This window comes from Haliotis asinina, chromosome 7 (assembly GCF_037392515.1).
Source record: "Haliotis asinina isolate JCU_RB_2024 chromosome 7, JCU_Hal_asi_v2, whole genome shotgun sequence".
In the NCBI taxonomy this organism is placed as follows: Eukaryota; Metazoa; Mollusca; class Gastropoda; order Lepetellida; family Haliotidae; genus Haliotis; species Haliotis asinina.
In genome coordinates this window covers 19,844,241-19,864,732 of record NC_090286.1, presented here as the reverse complement: position 1 = coordinate 19,864,732, position 20,492 = coordinate 19,844,241, and the positions used below count along the sequence as shown (strand labels likewise).

The window sequence follows — 20,492 nt, the reverse complement described above, 5'->3', positions numbered from 1 at the left end:
TGGTGAAGCTCTGCAGATCATGTTATTTTACGTAACCCTTTAATCTGTGCTCTGTTTGGATATAGCTGAAAAATGTAACTGTACCATTACATTACATTATTTGTTTCAGGTGAATGAGAGTGATGATGAGGATCATACAACTAGAAGCAAGAAAAAGGTATGGGACAGTAAAGTGCTCTGCACTTTTACTTAATCAGCGAATCCTATTTTAAATTACGTATCCCTGATTCTTACATCACTTGTTATGCTCACGTTGATGTGTGTTTTCACTTTATTTCATGTGTTGTGAGACATTTCACTTTGATTTGCTTTGAAGCATAACACATGTTTCTTAACACACATATGTTGGAGATTATAATTGTTACTTATGTATTCATACCAGTGAACCTCATTTTTCTTTCGTCATTACAACAGAAAGTGCCGGTTGATACAACGCAGAGCTTCCAGGAAGCCATGCTGCAGTACCTGGCACACAATGCTGAAAATGATCCTTCATTATTGGTGAGCGATTTGAATTATTTGTAGGAAAGTTAAACTTTGCTATTTCTCATCAACTGGCATGTCTTACTCGTTCTGTAGTTTGGTTATAGAATGTATGACATATTACTAATTGTCAGTAATCTGCCCATCCGTTAGTTTCTTTTTTTCCTTGTATTATGAAGTGCAATCAACTACACAATCATTGGACATTTCAGGGTATCTTACCCACATTTATGAAAGTAAAGTAGTAATGAATAAACTCCTTGCAGTTTGCTCGTCAGTTCTACATGGCTCAGTGGTTCCGAGATTCTTCAGTTGAAGCAGAAAAAACCATGGCCACTCAAGCCAAAGCTGAGGAGGACTTTGATGAGACAGAAGCAGAGCGGTCAACTGAAGTGATGCAGAATGTGGAGAAGAGAAAGATCTTCCTCCTAAATCAAGTTGCAATAATGTCCAAACTTTTGTCCAATAGCAAGTAGGTTGATTTCTGAGGTATTTGTGCACAAGTTATTGAAGATTTGTTGTGGAAAGGAGTTTCAAATTGGCATGAGATTAGTTTTTCATGTTGCTTTTTTTCCAAGTATCACTACCATGTACAAACGTGTGAATGTCTTCTATACCTAACTTTAGCACAGCCACTGTTCTCAACTGTTCAAAAACTCTGAATACACCACCAAGAAGTGGGAAGGCCACATAAAAAGTATTAAATGTTTCTCAGGCACACTTTTTTAAAAAAAATAAAAGAGACTTTTTTTCTTTTTTTGATGGGAAAAAAATGACAATTTTTTTTTTCTCTCAGAAATACACCTTTGAATGTTTAGCAGATAAGTTGTAGATTCAGTAACTCTTGTTCTTGCAGACACTCATTCTCATAATGGACAAATGGATGATCGGGATGCGGGGAAGGCAAAATTCTTTTTTTAAATGGCAATAAAAAGATTTTACACACACAAATAGAAGTGATGCACTTATTCCCGAGAAACATTTTTTATTTAGCCTAACCAGTTATGTAATACATCTGTTTATTATTGGTTCAGCAAACAAGTCTTGGAAACACCCACAAAATAGGAGTAACACAAACACATGCCTCAGATATCCAGAGCATATCCAGGCATATCCAGAGGTGTGCAGAGATGTCATAGGACATGTGTATCTTATGATATTTGAGTCAGTGTGCCTCTTCATTGCATAACTCTTGATACTTCCCTCAAGTCATTCAATAAAAAAATATTGCTGCATCAATTTCAGTCTTTGATATTGTACCATCCATTTTCAGACCTGCGCCAAGCAAACTTGACTATGATAGTGCCTGTCTTGTTGCAAGGTACCTCTCATCTAAACGCCCTTTTGCACAAAGTTTTGATGTCTACTTGACACAGGTAAGTTGGACACAGGATATAATAATTTTTCCGTATCCTGACTCATGCTTATTATGCTTATCTCCTCCATCTGTGCAAAGATAGTGGAACACTTCAAATCCCTTGAAGTTCCCTTATAATTGGAGCAGATGTACAATGCAGTCACCTATTGGAAGCTTCTGGACGTACTTATATGTTTCTGTAAGCATAATAAGCATGAGTCGCATAAGGAAAAATATGTAATAAAGTTGATATTTCATACTTATCCTGACTCATGGTATCAAGTCCTCCCAGGCACGCTGAATTCACAGTAATTCTCGTGTTGGGGCTTACGAGATTTGGAAAGAGTGGCAAGCATGGCTGGTCATGTGATCGTAATGGCGAGAAAGGGAAGCTTCCCGGATGGTGGATGGATGGGTGAGTGTTTTATATGCCCGCTTCAGTTAGAAAGGAACTTCCAGGGATTTTAAGTGTTCCACTATCTTCCCATAGAGGGAGGAGATAAGCATAATAAGCATGAGTCAGGATAAGTATAAAATATCAGTTTTATTCAGAAAATTACATTATTTAATATCTTTGGGAGGTTGATATATAAGGTATAAGTCCAATATTAGGAATAATTTTCAGAATATAATTCAAAGAGAATGGTCAACATTGTGTCATTGTGTACATTTTTAATAGAAGTGAAATGAAAATGATAAAAATTAATTTGGTGCCTAGAAAACTGTATGTGTTTCATTGTCAAGCCTTTGCTCTTTTTCCTGATGCATTTTTGTTTTTCGTGCAGGTTGATCTGTCGACTTCATAAGTGATGTTTGATTGTTTTAGATCCTGAAGGTGTTAAGTGAGACTGCAGTGGCTGTGAGAACCAAGGCAATGAAATGCTTGACAGCAGTAGTAGAAGCTGATCCAGGGATCCTAGCAAGAGTAAGTGTTTCCAGTTGTTTCATATTGTTTTCTTGTATGTACCTCAGATGGAACAATTTATAGCCTGGTTCACTCACCTCTGGTGCTTGCACTTGAGAGTCATGGTGAGAAATCCTGTTTTGAGTGCGACTTCATTTGTGTATCTTTGTGCTGGTAAAGTAAGAGATTTGTATCTTGTTTTCAGTCAGACATGCAAAGAGGTGTCCATGGTCGATTCCTTGATCAGTCAACATCTGTGCGAGAAGCTGCCATTGAACTTGTTGGCAAGTTCATCCTTATCCGTCCTGAACTCATTCCAAAATATTATGACATGTTGTCAGAGAGAATACTGGTGAGTATTGCAACAATGCAAATATTGGCTAACACCTTTGGCATTGTTGAAATCCTTTGGGCTTTCTAGGTTTTGAATATTGAATGAGTTTTAATATATCAATAAATATTAACAAATATCAATAAATGTGACACGGAAAGCAACAAATGGATTGACGTTTGTGACATTAACAGAATGAGTACTGTATTTATTATTGGTTCATCATGTTTTATGAAGAGAGTTATCTTCTTTGAGTTGCACTTTGGAAGTTAGTAAGTGCAATCAAACTTCTTTCAATTACTCCTTACCTATGTTTTAGGACACTGGTATCAGTGTACGGAAACGAGTGATCAAGATCTTCAAGGACATCTGTATAGAGCAGCCTGACAACACCAAAATACCTGAGATGTGTGTCAAGATGATCCGTAGGGTGAATGATGAAGAAGGAATCAAAGTATGTACATGGCTTTTCAGAAAAAGTATGGTAACGTTTTTAGGATAGGCTACCATGTTCAACCTAACCTGCAATGAAGGTTTTCTTAGTTAATTAGACTTGATGACTGAAGCATATTTTACTTGTTATTTATGTGGTTTGATTTGAATCATTGTGAATTTGTAAATAGAACTGACAATACCAAATGTTGTTTGCATGTTAAGAAAGCTATCTCTAATGTGAAAGCTTTGTTTAGCTGCATACAGTATTATGTCTCTTTCAGAAACTCATCAATGAAGTTTTCCAAAGTATGTGGTTTTCACCTCTACCATCCAGAGAAAAGGATCAAACTCGGCTTGTGCAGAGAGTGATGAACATTTCCGATGTGGTATGTATGTTCTGTAAATGGTATGTTTGATTTCACACTGATCATCCACTTGAGGGCAGTGTATGAACCAATTTATTAGGTGGACTAGCATTTTCACACGTTTCAGTATTGTGTCATAGGATGTGAAACAGTTGAGCACCACTTGGGATAGGCCACCAGAATTCATCTTATGTGTAGGGTGATGAAATTATTAGTTATCTAGGTCTAGTAAATTAAGTATGAATTTGTTTCAGTTGATGCTTCCTTAAAAAAGGCCACATAGGGGCTGGTTAGAAACAGAGAGGTTTAAAATGTTTTGACAAAATAATGGCTGCTGTTGTTTTAAATGCTGCTGTCAGCAAATTCCAGCTATATGGCAGCGGTCTGTAAATAATTGTTTCTGAACCAGACAGTCCAGTGATTTATATCAAGAGTATTGATCTGCACAACTGGGATGCAGTGAGATGTGTCTACCAAGTCAGTGAGTCTTACCTTCAGATCCCTATAGTTGCCTTTTCTTTTTCAGAAGATTATTGGACATCTGTTTGTATTATGTTAAATTTAAGTGAAAACCATAATTTGTTCTATTTTAGGTTGCAGCCTGTAAGGATACAGGATATGACTTCTTTGAGCAAATGTTGGAAAACGTGAGTGATTTTTATAGCTATTAGTAATAAATTTGTATATTTACAAAACCCAAACCGTAGCATAAAATGTACTTACTGATAAGATGATTGTTAGTATTAAGGTTGGGTGCACGCAGTATTTATCAATAGTGAGCACAGATATGTGACTTCAGAATTGTGAAAGTATTGAAAGAAGGGAATGACTGATTTTCTTTTTCCAGTTTATAAATACTCTGCAGTCAGTCTTTCGCAACTGAAATATATTTCCATTCACAGTTGCTGAAGAAAGATGAGAATGGTCAGATCAACAAAAGTGCTCTTCTTGCCTGTAAACAGATAGTAGACTGTTTGGTGGAAAATGTGTTGAGGATTGAAGAAAAAGGTGTTGGTAAGTTAATAGCAAAAATGTGCTTTGATTGAGACATGCTTTGATATTAGATTATTCTTGTTAGGATGTTTTAAAGGCACACCAAGGTAGCAGCACAAGAAGTAGAAATCTTAAAATGCTATTTGCAGTGTTTATATTTTGTTGCAAAACGGTTCCTTTAGAGTTGAATGTTTTTTACACAAATGTGATTACAGAATTAACTGAGGGCCGAACCACCAGCAGTCGATTAGTGGCATGCCTGTCAACGTTGTATTTATTTAGCAAGATCAAACCAGACCTGATGATCAGCCATGCGACAACATTGCAGCCATATCTGGATATCAAGTGCAGTGTAAGTAATGTTCCTTGCTTACCAGAAAATAGTTATTTATAACACAGCTCCCCTTAAATTGCATAAACTTTAAAAAGTGGGTGTTAATTGATGTTCCTTGTTGATACTGTGATCCAGAGACAATAACATCCAATTACAATGGGTAATAACCAGCGGTTGGTGTTTCAGACTCAGGGAGACTATCTTGTGTTACACTATGTTGCACGGATCCTGGAATTGGTGGTGCCACTCATGGATCATCCAAGTGAAACCTTCCTAGCTCAGCTGGAGGAGGACATGATGAAACTTGTACTCAAGCATGGCATGATGGTATGGTGTTGTCCTGTACATTTTATTACTATTACTCAAATATCTGTAAGTTTGTGTTATGGAACCATTACAAGTCAGTTTCCATGCAGATACTGTAAGTCTGGGTTTACTGTCAAACTTTTTTTCATTTAAGTATACATTTTTGGTCAGTAAAAACAGGGATTTTATTGTTTGAAGGGTGGTAGGGATGGGAGTGGGAGATTATTTTTTTCTTCTTAATATTAAAATATGTTTTTTCTTATTTTTCCTTATCCTGACTCATGCTTAACTGCTTGTCTCCCTCTTCTATTCAAAGTTTAGTGGAACACTTGAAATCCCTTGAAGTTTCCTTCTTCAAAAGAGGATGTAAAATCATGCTCACCCATGAGTACCCTCCCTTCCATCTATGTTTTGGTGCCATTATTGGTCACATGATCGGCAATTGTCACTCTCTCCTTCGCCGAACAGGAAGGTTGTGTGGGTGACTTGGGTCCCTATATGGCACTTTTCTCTTGGGCTTTTTTCCAGACTTTTATCGAAATTTTGGTGTAAATGGTTTTCGGCCTGTATATTTATTTGTATGATGTAAAAATTGCAGTCTCAGTAAACTTATGCTGCCAGAACATAGAGGAAAGGGCGGGTACTCATGGGTGAGCTTGACTTCTTGTAATCTTTTGAAGAAGGGAACTGTAGTGATTTCAAGTGTTCCACTTAACTTCGAATAGAAGAGGGAGACTAGCAATTGAGCATCAGTCAGGATAAGTATAAAATATCAATTGTATCTTAAAAATTACACTTTGCTTCTTTTACAACTATAATGCTTGTTTATTACATGATTGTAGAACAACCGGATGAAGACATCCATGCTTCTTTTGCAGGTGCTTCAAAGCTGTGTTAGCTGTCTTGGTGCAGTGGTTAACAATGTTAGTCACAATTATCAACTCGTGAAGGACTGTTTCCAAAAGTTCTTTGGTAAGAAAAGTATTGGCTATTTATGAGCTACTAATTCCTGTAGACAAGGATGCATGTATTGTTATTTTTAAGTGCCTAGTATGTGTCACAATTTCACTAGTGTTGTAAGAATAAGAGAACTCTTTAGTTTCTAATGTGAAAAAGACTGCAAAGTTGTCTTTACTTCTAGGCTTTATGTAACGTTTTGCTTACTCTTTACAGGTGTGTTGACTAAGCTCATGGCAGATCATAAGGATGATCCACACAACCCCACGTTAAAGAGTCGACGTCCAACCTTACTGAGATCTCTTTACACCGTGGGCTTGCTGTGCAAACACTTTGACTTCGACTCACCAGATATGGGTGAAACAAAGGTAAAGGCTACATTGGTGTATCACTTTTTAGAAAATACAGTTTGAGGAAGACCTAAAAATGTGTAACAACTTCCATGTTCATTTTAGTGCTTCTTAACCATTCTTAATTTAAAAGGTAAAGTATATATTGCATAATTAATGTCTTACTTTTTAAACATTCTTTGTATCTTTACAGGTGAATGTGAAAGAGCGAGTGTTCAATGTATTGTTATACTTCATGTATCATGAGGATGAAGATGTCACTCACAAAGCCCTAACAGCACTAGGTGAGTATGAAGTTGAGTAATTATCTCTTCCCAGAAGACTTAGACTTTTGTGCATTAATAGGTGGAACTGGACTATGTATTGTTAGTAAGTACATGTATTGCCTTCACATGTACATGTATCAAGTGCATGCACTGACCTTTATTCCAGATGTTTGATGCTTGTTTAATATTGACAGGGTTCATGGTGTCTCGGCATTATGAGTTCATGCTGGGGAAGACCATGAGGGATCTGTATTATCGTTTCCTTACTGGAGAAGAGGAGCCAGTCAAGCTGAGGTGTCAGGTAACTCTCTGTTTTATACTCCTCACACCTTCAGATGGTTTGACTGGCCACATATTAGTACAAGTTGTAATGTTTAGTGACATTTACTCCAAGATTATATAGTTCAGTAACAGAGGATTTAGTACTTAAAACTGTTCCTTTATATACGCTGCTTTCATGAATGGGTTTGTTTCACTAAATATTATGAACTGTTTTTCTAGGTACTAAGAAATCTACAAAACTATCTCATAGAGGAAGAGTTTAGGATGGAGAAAGCTGATGCGGAATGTAAGTATCGTCATTGTTTTCTAGACCTGTGATGGTGTGGGGTAGAATAGGCCTTCAGCAACCCATGCTTGCCCCAAAAGGCGACTTGTTTGTCGTAAGAGACGACTAATGGGATCCGGTGGTCAGGCATCGCTGACTTTGTTGGCATGTCATTGGTTCCCAGTTGTACTGATTGATGCTCATGTTGTTGATCACTGGATTGTCTGCTCCAGACTCAGTTATTTACAGACTGCCACCATGTATATGGAATAATGCTGAGTGCAGAGTAAACCTAAAGTCACTTATTTTCTAGAATACAAGAAAAAAGAAACATTATTTTTGTTCAAATAATACTTATACGATGTACTGAGAGATGAAATGCAGATGATTTCTTTTTTATCCAGGGAGGAAACATGCAAAGGAGGAAGATCTCAAAGAAATGGGTGATGTCCAGTCAGGGTATGTCTCCATTTCAGTTGAGATATGGGACATTTTGTATGTTTCAGAGAGATGCAAGTGGATTGGTGGTTGGGCAGAATAAACTGTCACAATGTAATTTAAATACGGTGGTTTTTATGTTACAAGAGTTGTTGACAAGCTAATTTTTACTACTACTGCATTTGGAATTAGTTGCTTAATGGAGTCAGTGGATTGAAGCTCCAAATTGATTCCTTGTTTGTGTATATGTAATTTGGTGAATTCAAACTTTTTCAAAATAGGTGAACATTGTTATATTTTCTTCCAGAATGGCAAGTACAATTATGCAAGTGTACTTGAAGCAGGTACTTGAATCCTTCTTCCATGAACAGGCCCAGAATCGCCTGGCAGCTCTTGGTGTTGTAATTCTCATCCTCAAGCAGGGACTTGTGCACCCTGTACAGGTATGTTTCATGTTCATCTTATTTTGAACACTTATTTTGAACATATCAAATGGAATCGGATACAACTCTTATAATCAAATAAGCTCTGTACATTGTCACCAATGAGAAGCTGGATAATATGTTTGGTGATACAGATCATTAATGTTATCCGAGTCACACCTGTATATCATGACCACCATGAGCAAAAGTGTGTTGAAATGTTTTTTTAATTCGACATTACTTTCTGAACATTATAACTTACTATTTCCATCTTTATTGTGTGAACATGTAATGTAATTCAGGTGACATATTATCTTCCAACTTGATGCTCCAAGACGATATTTAATGCTAAAATTAAAACTTTCTTGTCACAGGTCGTTACCTAGCATGATACATCCTTTAAGTACCATAATATAGGTGGTGATTTTTTGTGTAACAAGTTTAGAATAGCATGATTTTACCCCAAACTTTTTTTTAAATCCAAAACAGAACTTAGTTTACAAGGACGGTATCCATTGCTGTTATCTGATTAGCTGACTTAGGTCATGTGTCTGATGTTGACCAATCACGTTCCTTAGAAAGAGGCAAATAAGCGCCATTTGAAACAAATCTATGTCCAATAAAATCTCTTCTTATACAACTTTTAAAGTAAGCTATTAGTATTGGTTCATTGTATTAGTTCACTTTTGATATGAACTCTCAACGGTTTTGTTACAGTGTGTGCCATATCTCATAAGCATGAGTTCTGATCCTGAGGCAGCAATAAGAATAAAAGCAGATCAGCAACTGGAAGAGATTGAGAAGAAGTATCCTGGTTTCACCCATGTATGTATTATATTGGACTCTTTTAGTTTTGCCTGAGTACATGTACCTTCAAAAGTGTCGCATGATCAGGCAGCCCATTGTGATGAACTGGTTGACTTAGTCACCTTGCTAAATGGCATAACTTCATGCTCCTTATTATACCCCGCCATGAGTAGGATGAGAATATTGGTTTGAACTCTCTCTTTCTGTCCTTTCTTCTTTCTGCTGAATCCCAAATGTTTTTTCATGCATTTCTGTGTTAATGAGGTTTTTTGTAAGTCAGAAGGGTTGTCGTTGTACAATTTTTAGTTCATTTGTGAATATGTGATGGGATTTGTTGCCATATTTGTGATGGCAAGATCTTTCTAGCCATTTTTGCAGTTTCAGTCCTGGCTCTTTTATTTTCAGAAAACTTGGATACGGAGCAAAACTAAAGTTTTAAGAACTGACAGCCTCAATATGAATGTTTATGTTTGCTGTATAATATTTTGTTTCATATCTTGATAAAAACCTGGCCTATAATACAGTAAATGATTTTCAGATGAAAGCTCTTCAGGGACTGAAGGCTTCCTTCAGGCTGCAGGAGGTGCTAAATAAAAATGCTGAAGGTCCAATCCGTGGAATCCGCAACCATGATGACAACAACCCTCAGAGCCTTAATGCATTCCTCTATACAGTTCTCCGCCCCAACAGACAATATCGGCGTGGTCTTTTAACATCACTTCTCAACCTCTTTGATGATTCCGCAGTAGGTTATTTTACATGACATGTTTGAGGTATTGGCTACCTACAAAACACCATGTACCACATGTGTGAAGAATGTGTAGAAGTTAATTGCAAGGGGTTGATTAGCTTTTAAACAGTATAAACTGTGTATTATCAATTTGAAATCATATATTATTTTAGGGGTAGCATTAAACAATTGTCCTAAAACTTGGATGGTATAAGGAGTACAGATATTGCTGACTCCAGATATGACTTGTAATAGCCAATCAAGTGTTTGTTTTTGGATTCAGTGCTAAATGAGCTGTTGATGTTTTGCCTTTATCCATGTTATGCCTTCAGACTAAGAACAGTTGCAGTGCATTATCAGTTTGATACATTGTTACACATTAAGTACCATGCTCTTCTGATTGACTGAACTTTGTTTTCAGCGTGTGAGTTTGAAAGAGCAAGTGTACATAGCAGACAACCTGGCATTCTTCAACTACCAGACACAAGATGAACCACTTTTCATCATTCACCACATTGATGTCATTGTCTCAGTCACAGGATCCAATCTCTTGCAGTCATTCAGGGAGGTAATCATTTTCAATATCATTTATACACTTTATGAATAAATTACCAGTTCATGAAAAATACAGACAACTAACACAAATAGCGTAGCAGACATTGATATGGGTTTCTCTGCGTATGTTAAACAATTGATTTTAGGTTTGTAGTACTGATTTCTCTGTGAATGATGTGTATTCTTTTATGTATGCAGGCATTGAATCCCAAGAAAATACCCACAGAAGAAGAGACAGAAGGAAGAGACATTGAACTACCGAAACCTATTACAGAAGATGACGATGATGATGATCCAGAGTCGTTACTCAGTAAGAATGCTTGTTTCAGTTTTCTGTTCATTATGTAATCTCTAAAGTTGATTGTGTTCTCAGGAAGACTTGCAGCAATACCAATAGTTGTAGTCATCTATTATTATTGTTTTCGAAAGTGTAGGAAGTCTCTGTGCGTTATGACATATCTATTATTTGTTTTTACAGAAAAATTACCATCGGAGATCAAGCCCTTGCAAGACATCATCAATCTGTCTCAAGGCTGTGTACTATTGCTTGTATTGAAGCAGCATCTCAAGGACATGTTTGGCTTCACAGACAGGTATTTCATTTTTTTGGGTTCCCCATGTTTATAGTAGATCACTGCAACTGACCATGGTACATTGATGTTGAAGTTGCTAGCATGTGCAGGTAGAATTGAACACACTGGTGATTCTTTTGTAACAATTTATGCCCTACTCAAGTCTCTCGTTATATTGGTTAATTTGATTCTTTTCAGCAAAATCTACAAGTATTCACCAACAGATTCAGCAAAGACATATGACAAGCCACTGAACCGGAAGCAGGTTGTTAAGTTTAACCCAACCCACACCTTGGAGGTGCTGGTAAACAGGGAGAAAGAGAAGGAAGATGAAATGGATGAAGAGGCAAAGAGGCAGAAACTTGTGGATGATTACCTTGAGGTATATCATTTTTGTGGGCACTCCAACGTTAAGCTTCAGTTTTTAATGGAGTGAATAAAACATCAGTTACAAAAACTGGTGAAAAACATTAAAGAGCTGACTAAGTCATTAACCTAGAACTTTCAAAACTAACATTTGTGCTGTAATCTCAAGCAAAGTTCCTATACTTTAGGTATCCACAGAACTTGTGACTTTAATCTTCTCTGCTTTTACTTTTGTATTTGTTTCTCAGTTTCCCTAACTTATAGAGTATAATTGAAATTTCTCATAGTTCCGGGACTTGATGATGAGTATTGATCCAATGGATGAAGATGACAGTGGTGATGAAAAGAGCTCTGGCCGTGGCACGCCAGTACCAGGTGGTCGCCAAGGAGATGGGTCAGAAGTGGTTCCCATGGAAGGGGAGGGTGTGGTTCCACTTGGTCCAGGAGGTGATGGGGCAGCTACACCATCAGGAAGCAACGTGAGTACTTGTTGGCACCAATATTGAGGGAAAAACTAAGAAATATATGATACTTTATGGATAGCAACTAAGTAGTATTAGAAACTTTCCTGAAATGTTGCTTCATAGTAATATATAGAAGTTGCTATCCATGAGGTATTACATTTTTCTTATTATTCTTCAACTTCTAAAATGGCAAACAGAACACCAATAATACCTGGCATTTGAAATAATTATGTTAACTTCCTATCGAGAATATTTCACCTAGACATTATCAAGGCAACAACAGCAACATCTTCTCTCATATTTTATGCTCTTCTCTTCATATGAAGTTTTATTCATTGCTTTATCACAGGAGGGTGCAGTTCCATCATCTGCATATTCATATGCCTACATCCAACGACCCAGCAAACTCCCACCAGAGAAGAAAAAGCGTACACATACACCTAGGGCACCACGCACACCAAAGACTCCAACAGTGAAGAAAGAAAAGAAGAAAAAGAAGCGACGTAGGCGTATGAGTGATGATGAAGATGATGAAAGTGATGACGATCCTGATTTTGTGTTGTAAATATCGTTTCTGACACCAACCAGTAGAGGGTTTTAGTTATCTATCATTGCGTGTTTTACTGTTTTACATTGTAAATACTTTGGTAGAAAATAATGTTATTCATCTGTTCAGCTGCTGCTATACCTGTTACAACATGAGATGTATTTAAACATTATCTTCAAGCTCACCTTTTGAAAGGAGGATTGGAGGGTTTTTAAGAAGGATGACATTTTATGAAGCATTAGCTTGTAAATTGCCTGCATCATTTATAAGTCTCATCTTGTCATTATTTTTCACCGGTCATCCTTTTTAGTGTATATTCAGGTTTTTCATGTATATTTATTGATAAGGTTTTATATTTCAAAGAATTCATGTTTGAGTGCATTGTCCATGCTGTTTTAATCCTGTCAAATATTCATCCTAAACTTCATATCCCCACATGACAACAAAATGGATTAACACTTATAGAGAAGTCTGCCATGAATAAAGATGAATGTTATTTAAATAAGATCCATGATATTGTGTTATTTATTGATATGGCACAAAATGATTTAAGGCATGAGATAGCAGCAACATGATTTTCATGTCTGCTCAGAAAACTATGAACCAAAAGTCTCAGTACTAAAGCAAATATAAGAGCCTTAATGCTGATGTTGCATATAGAAGAGGTTTGGTGTGACTGTTTTCATGTTGTATCAGATAGGGAGGTTATGCAATTGCCAGTACCGAAACTGCAGATCTCCACTGACATCGCAACAGTGAATTGGGGTAGTTGGGTAGCCTAGTGGTTACAGTATTTGCTCATCTGACAGAAGTTACAGGTTATATTCCTCACATGGTTACAAAGTGAGAAGGTCATTTCTGGTGTTCCCCTGCCATGATGTTGCTGAAATATTGCTAAAAGTGGTGTAAAAGCCTACTCACCAGTGAATTTGCAGAAAAGAGTTATATGCATGCCCGTATACGTATACACAACCAAAACAGTTATGTAAGTTATTTAGAGGCACTTGAAAACATGGCAGGTGCTATATGAAGGACATCTCTGGCACAAGAACACCAAAATGGAAAATTAGATGTAACATGTTAGCGCCTGTCATGGTAAGATCTGTTGGCGTCATGAGGTAGAGAGAGAGAAGAAACATTTGCCAGATTGAATCCTGGTAATATCTGAGAGAGAGACATCTGCCAGATTGAAACCTATCCACTCCTGCTCTTTCTAGTGAGGCCAGTACCTCCCCTGATAACACATCACACCACATTCGAATGCAGGACGTTTCCCCATCAGGACAAACCTCGTTTATTCTTGGAGAAATTTAATCTCGGTGAAGGTTAACACAGTAATGTGGCCTTAGCTAGGCAGGCTGTCGGACACAGGAAATCATTAATTGCTGTAAGACCTTTCATTTTATCTTGAGTCCCATCTTAAAAAACAACAGGAAATCGTTATAAAAACCTTAAAATAAGCTTACTGACCAACACACCACTAATGCAAAGATTAGTTTTTTAACATTCAACATGCATAAGAAATGAATACACATAATGTACAGATTAGTTAGTCCTGTCTCAAAGTAACCTTAGTCTCAGTTCTTTTCATTACACTCCTACACTGAATAAGGAGTTTACTTAAACTGCCCTATGGAATCTATTGTACTACAATTTTATGATGAGTGGGGAATTGTCTTACTGGTTACAAAGCAGATGTGAGGAATGGTCCTGATGCAACACCATTCTCACTTATGGTGTGATTTTGGTTCTGTCTGATGTATTCGAAAATGGTTGAATTCAAGTCCAGATTGTTGACCGATGTCTAGTGTTCACACATCAACAAGAATCAAAATCAGACCATCATGTGGGACGCCACTAACGTCTGCTAACAACTGGCGCAAAGGAAGTTAAAGAAGCCACAGACATCATAGGGTCCCAACCAGCTATCAACCGTGACTTGGAATTTCGTAGTTTCATTTCCTGTGCTGACTTACATGTCTTCACTCTCGCCATTCGGTGTTGTTACCCCACTGTCCAGTAGCTATCTTTGCGTGATAATCTACGAGGATCGTTTGCATCTGGATTAAAAGGCTTCTGCAAACCCATTCAGCGTCAATAACAATAACTGGCGTCCATCGTTCTATGCTAACCATTGGCATATAATCACTTGTGGTTTCACATGCACCCAAAAAGCTATGTGCTTCGCAGGAATGCCATAAAAGGCGACTACGACACATGTCATCGGTTCCCAATTGCGCAGATCGATGCTCATGTTGTTGCTCACTGGATTGCCTGGTCCAGACTCGATCGCAGACCGCCGCCATATGGCTGGAATATTGCTGAGTGCAGCGTAAAACTAAACTCAGCCAGTCAGTCAGTCCATCAAACGATCAAAAAGTCAACCATTATCCTTTTCTGTAAATAATATATACTGGACAAAGAAAGTTAGGGATAACCCGATAAATATGGTTTTCAAAATTGAATTTTCATGTTCTATATGATACGTTATTAGAGAGGAAATGCGGTATGTTGGATGAAGATGTACGAAGAAGATATACTGGCGACGTTTTGATGTAGATTCTTACACCGTTATCAATGGTTGGTGTGTGGACAGGGGAATTAGCTCATAATTACGATGGACATTACGTTGACGAAGACAAATGAATACGTTGATGAAGCCGAAGGCATAGTTAAGTTCGAACTTCTTTAGTTGCTTACTGAAGACATGAGAAGTATACATGAATGAGGTGAGCGAACTTGTAGCTCAACCCGAGGGCCTTTCGTGCAAGCGGCATAATCATGCTCGAGGTCCTCCAAACACAGGCAGTTGAAATGCCGGATTCCACAGACTCCATTCAGTATAGATGTGAGCATATTCACATATATGTACAGTTTTTGACAATGGACAAGCAAAGATTCAACAATGGAGAGATAGAGAAACAATAGCCAAGGGGGGTGACCAATAAAGGCCATAAATGTCATATACAGTAATTAATGGAAGTGACAAAGAGGAACGAGGTAGCCGACAAGACAATGTATGCTGTGGTAGTGATGAAAATTAAGAATGCAGAGTAAACAATAACTAATAAGTCTCAAATGGCTTGATTACATAGTTTGTGAATTTTAGAAATATAAGGACGACAGCTACCTTGAATTAGACACTGTAACACTTATCAAGCTAAAAGTGGGCAAAAGAAAGTGAACATCCCCATTAATTATCTATAAAATCAATGCAAAATATTAAATATTTTCCAGTTACAGCACATTTAATGTGGTCAGCATTTGCACCAACAGTGTCATCACAGATAAAGAGTACATGTCATGTAATGGACAGAGGTGTAGGAGTAGCACAATTCACAGATACAACACGAGTCAGTCATGGAATGCATCAGTCATTTCAAGTCTCTGGTCACACATTAGTCTGTCGTACAGACCCTGAAGTATAAATATCCAAGAAAGCCCACGCAAGTCTAGAAAATGTGGCAAGTCTAGATTTCCATAGCTTCTGAAAATGAAGAAAGTCTCAGGGCTCCATTTCATTATATTATTTTTTTCACTATGGACCTTTTTTCAGTAAAATATGTTCATTTCAGAGACTAGCTGTTAGTCTAGTCACGCATACACATCCTTAGTAACGAGTGTGACCACCACTAGCAGCAATACACGCCCAGACTCGACGTCTCATCGATGTTGTCAGCCGACAAATGACGTTATTCGGAATGCTATTCTACTCGTTCCTGAGAGCGTCCGCAAGTTCTTGTCGGTTTGCTTGGTGTCGTGGTCGTCTTCTCACCTGGCGATTCAGGTGATTCCACAAGGGCTTTACGGGGCTTAAGTCCAGTGAGCGTGCTGGCCATGGAAGAGCTTGGATATTGTGGGCGTTCAAGAAGTTCTAGACAATTCGCGCTCTGTGTAGCCTGGCGTTGTCATGCTGCAGAAGTGTCCCCTGTTAGTTGCCGGCGAAGAAATGGTATTGCCATGGGTGGGTTGTATATCTGAGCGTTCAAGTTTCCACGTATTACGACCAATCGTGTACGTTGATTCCCACATATTCCTCCCGACACCATCACTCCACCTCCTCCAAAAGAATGCCATTCTTTGACGCAGTTCAATATACATAGTTTGGTATGGGTGATGGCATACTCGCACCCGGCCATCGTTATGGAACAAGGTGAATCGACTTGTGTCTGTAAACATCATTCGCTGTCAGTTTCGTCCCAGCCAGCGACGTACATTCCTTGCCCACTGTAACCTACGACGACGATGTTCCTGGGTCAATGCCATTCCACGCAGACGTCGAGCTCTGATACGTGCTGCACGTAGATGTCGACTGATGACATGTCCTAGAGCCGTTGCTGCCGTTTCCGTTGTGACCTGGTTGCGCAGATGAAGTCTTCTTGTGGGGTCGTCACACCTTGTCTGGAGAACATGGCCTCTCTTGGGTGCTGCCAGTCAGCCTGTAACGCTGGAACACCCTGATGATAGTACCACGTGTACAGCTCAGGGCCCTTATCCAATATCCCACACAAAGATGATGTGCTGCCATAGAGTTACTTATACTTGTAGCCCTGATCCAAATCGCAACATATTGATATCTGTTGGTCTTTTCCCCATGACATGTATGGAGTGAATGACTCCACATGTATCGACGATCCCTCTGTCACAAACATCATGTGTTGGCCAATTTCCGGGTGTTATTGAGTATTTGAAGCACGGGAATGCATTTGGAACCGACGTCACGTCACAATATGATTTGAATGACGTCACCACTGTTGATGACTCAACAAAACAATTGTTTGCGAGGTCAATGCGCAGTGAATAGTCTTGCAGTTTCCGGGAATCTAATACCATTTGATCATGTTTTTCAACCAATCAGATAACAGAACACAAGTGACTTTTGGTTTACAGTCTCGCATACAAGGAGTGCAGACACTAATGGACTAGATTTTCAAAAGCAGATATGCAGATGGGAGGGCACAGTATGGTGATGCACCATGCTCATCCTGAGATATTCACCTAATGCAGATGAGTCTTAGAAGAAGGCTGAACAGAAAGACTTGGCACAGGAGATGACTCATATACTGATAACCTTATCTGAGACGGCGACAGATCATTCCGTGCCCAGTCGTCCACTGACAAAGGGACCTTGAGTATCCGGTTTCATCAGTATCAGTCAGTGACATCACAGCAGCAGTCATCTCAACTACCAGGTCAACTGACCAAGAGTCGCATACAGGGAATGAATGTTTAATGGCGATAGAGAAGAATGTGGATTTTCACCATCTTTTGGTGAAAGTAACACAGTAGCAACATTTGCGTGGGAGTCGCGTGCAGGTTAACAGTCATGTGACGTATCCCCATGCGGCACTGTTGGGTGAACAGAGGAAATTTTAACAAACTCACTTGCATAGTGTGAGACCACATGTGTCACGTGTACCTTGTTGTGGGGCAGGAGTCTTCGTGGATGGACAGGTGCGGACAGGTGCCCGGCGATCGTCTTTCACTAAAAAACTCCCGGACATACTGACAGCATTCTGAGAAAAGCGTGCATTGCTACAGTGACAACAAGGTGACAGACGTATGCTTTGTCTCACTAAATATTTTGCTAAGACCGTTTCATGATCGAATCTTAGACTGAGTCTTAGTGAAACAAAAACAACCAAACTTAAGACAAAAGCAGTTTTCAGACTAACAACACTTTCATGATCCCGGGATTATACGACCATAGTCATCAATTTAAGCACTCTCTGTGACCAGTGTTGCTTAATTACAATGGATTTGTGAGCTGGGCTATATGGTCAGGACCGACATGGGTTTTGCCAGTTAATTCGAAACACTGATCGGACGAATGACCACAAATTTTGTTATTTCTAAAACACATTATTCCTCCCTTCCAGAAGGACAGTTACTTTTCCGCTAGTATGGAAGTAGCTTAACTAATCCTTGGTGCAGTAGATCCATCAGTCACTGTGGCGTTCAGTGTACTAATTCATCCTGGCCTGTGGGCGGTATCATCCACTAAGTTACGAGTAGTTTGTTGTGTCATAGGGACGGTGGCAGGTGCTAGGTCTTTGACGTACACTATTAATTGAACATCGTCTGGTTAAGTAATTTGAGATAGCGAGAACCACGAGTATCGATGCAAGTGTTAGTGAAGGTTAACTGAACCCTGGAGACACAGAGGGTATGCCCGAAATAACAAATTGCTTACAATTGCATAAAACACAAGACAAAAGGTTTGCCAAAATGCAAATACAAGATAGTTAGAAATAGTCGATCCTAAAGGTACTAAAGGTAAAAGAAGTTCATAATCGATCTCTCATTCTCTCTTCTTTTTCGATTCTCAATACTCCATTCAGTCACCCTCTCCCCCTTAGTCATTCGCGTTCGCGTGTCTTTCTAAAACCCACATGTGCATTCCTTTGTTCCCTCATTCGAACGCATTAGACATTACTAAATATTCTGAGAGAACATATCCCTAAGAGAGGAAGTCGCAGTATGGAAGGGTAAATCAAACTCCCAAGCAATCTTTTCTTGGGAGCATATCTTCATAGATGTATATAGATAGGTTTCTAAATAATTCACAATTAGGAGTTGACAGTAAGATATTAAACCTAGACCTGGTTGGAAATATATATTTACAAGGCATATGGTGTTCTCTTAGGTCCCAAATAACTGACAGACCAGAGGAAAATGAAACTGTCAGCCAGTTGTGCGTATGTTACCTACCCTAGCATTTAGAATACGGCCCAGGTTCAGCTTGAAGCTGTCGAGAAGATCACCTGAACGTGGCTAATGAATATCTAAATATAGGATATAGGATTGCGATAGCGTGGTATAAATAATAATTTCAATCAAAATGTAAAAAAAGCCCTTTCATACCCCACTGTATATGGGATATAAGACCACATTCACATCGATCTGTTATTAGATGTTGATGGTTTTACACTAATCAACCTTTTACGTGGAAAAACTCGTAATGATTATTTTGTTGAAAACTCCATACCCGTGCACCATAACGAAGAATATAGGCTATTTCTATATCGAAAATTCTGAAGAATGAAACACCTTTAGTACTTGTAATGAACGCTAGATTTCAAACAGAGCCTTTTACCGTGAATTGAAGCATTCTTTCCATTGTAGAACCACCTTACCTTCCGAGGTAAAGACCCGCCTATTTTTAAATACTGCTTTCGTAGTATCCATATTAACATCAAGACCATATTCAACACAAATTCTTTCAATACGAATCTGAAGCCCTATGCCGGAGATCAAGGTGGTATCTACGAAAAGCAACAGAAATAATTGTCTAATATTTAGGTGACGTAAAACATGCTGTTACTATTTGCCGTCTTTGTTTGGGAATGTTCACACTGGAAAATTAATTCATGCGTTTATTTCTGTTTGTCTGTCAAAACCGCACCCAGCAGTGCTGCTGCCCAATGACGACTGGCTATATAATGGTCATTCAAATGTGAACAGACAGCGATTGATATTATGAGAAGCGTCCCACAACATCAGGGTACAGTGACGCATATAACAATCACCATTTTGCCTAGCTCTGCACAGCAAGTATGGGTAATTAGTGTGTAACATAAGAATCAACAGAAAACCGAAATTAACGTTCTTTACTGTGTGAGAACAACCACAATTTTTATATGTGGTATTCGTTTAGACGACCAACAAACTGTGCGTTTGATAGCTTCATTCGGACGATTGATGAAGAGCTAAACAAGTTCTGTATCTGAATATCCTTTGTTGGGCCCCTAATGTTTCGTTTATTAGATTTACCTCCCCTGTTTAGTCTCTACCTCATAACGCATAATTGAATATCTCTTTGAATAATGATATTTATCCCAGAAAATGCACATATGCGTATATTTCTTGGTAATTAATATTACTTTTGCCACAAACACAGTGTTAATTGAGTAACACGAGGGCAGGATAGCAATAATACGGCAAATTATTGGTTCGAGTGTAG

The 20,492-nt window shown here is 38.5% G+C and overlaps 1 protein-coding gene across 1 annotated transcript in view; it reads left to right on the top strand.

Moving 5' to 3' along the window:
• The window catches only part of LOC137291812 (nipped-B-like protein), a 53,691-nt gene extending 40,655 nt beyond the window's left edge, over window positions 1-13,036 (top strand). Inside the window, exons 23-49 of the mRNA XM_067823349.1 lie at window positions 110-157; window positions 415-501; window positions 750-955; window positions 1,757-1,859; window positions 2,667-2,765; window positions 2,950-3,096; window positions 3,395-3,529; window positions 3,792-3,896; window positions 4,469-4,522; window positions 4,778-4,889; window positions 5,084-5,220; window positions 5,389-5,529; window positions 6,387-6,480; window positions 6,682-6,833; window positions 7,009-7,099; window positions 7,276-7,382; window positions 7,583-7,649; window positions 8,033-8,087; window positions 8,374-8,509; window positions 9,206-9,313; window positions 9,834-10,040; window positions 10,447-10,593; window positions 10,779-10,890; window positions 11,059-11,173; window positions 11,351-11,534; window positions 11,806-11,997; window positions 12,332-13,036. Of these exons, the coding sequence (XP_067679450.1) occupies window positions 110-157; window positions 415-501; window positions 750-955; window positions 1,757-1,859; window positions 2,667-2,765; window positions 2,950-3,096; window positions 3,395-3,529; window positions 3,792-3,896; window positions 4,469-4,522; window positions 4,778-4,889; window positions 5,084-5,220; window positions 5,389-5,529; window positions 6,387-6,480; window positions 6,682-6,833; window positions 7,009-7,099; window positions 7,276-7,382; window positions 7,583-7,649; window positions 8,033-8,087; window positions 8,374-8,509; window positions 9,206-9,313; window positions 9,834-10,040; window positions 10,447-10,593; window positions 10,779-10,890; window positions 11,059-11,173; window positions 11,351-11,534; window positions 11,806-11,997; window positions 12,332-12,547 (3,357 nt within the window). The 3' untranslated portion in view covers window positions 12,548-13,036. The remainder of the gene's footprint in view (window positions 1-109; window positions 158-414; window positions 502-749; window positions 956-1,756; window positions 1,860-2,666; window positions 2,766-2,949; window positions 3,097-3,394; window positions 3,530-3,791; window positions 3,897-4,468; window positions 4,523-4,777; window positions 4,890-5,083; window positions 5,221-5,388; window positions 5,530-6,386; window positions 6,481-6,681; window positions 6,834-7,008; window positions 7,100-7,275; window positions 7,383-7,582; window positions 7,650-8,032; window positions 8,088-8,373; window positions 8,510-9,205; window positions 9,314-9,833; window positions 10,041-10,446; window positions 10,594-10,778; window positions 10,891-11,058; window positions 11,174-11,350; window positions 11,535-11,805; window positions 11,998-12,331) is intronic.
• Window positions 13,037-20,492: the final 7,456 nt, after the last annotated feature.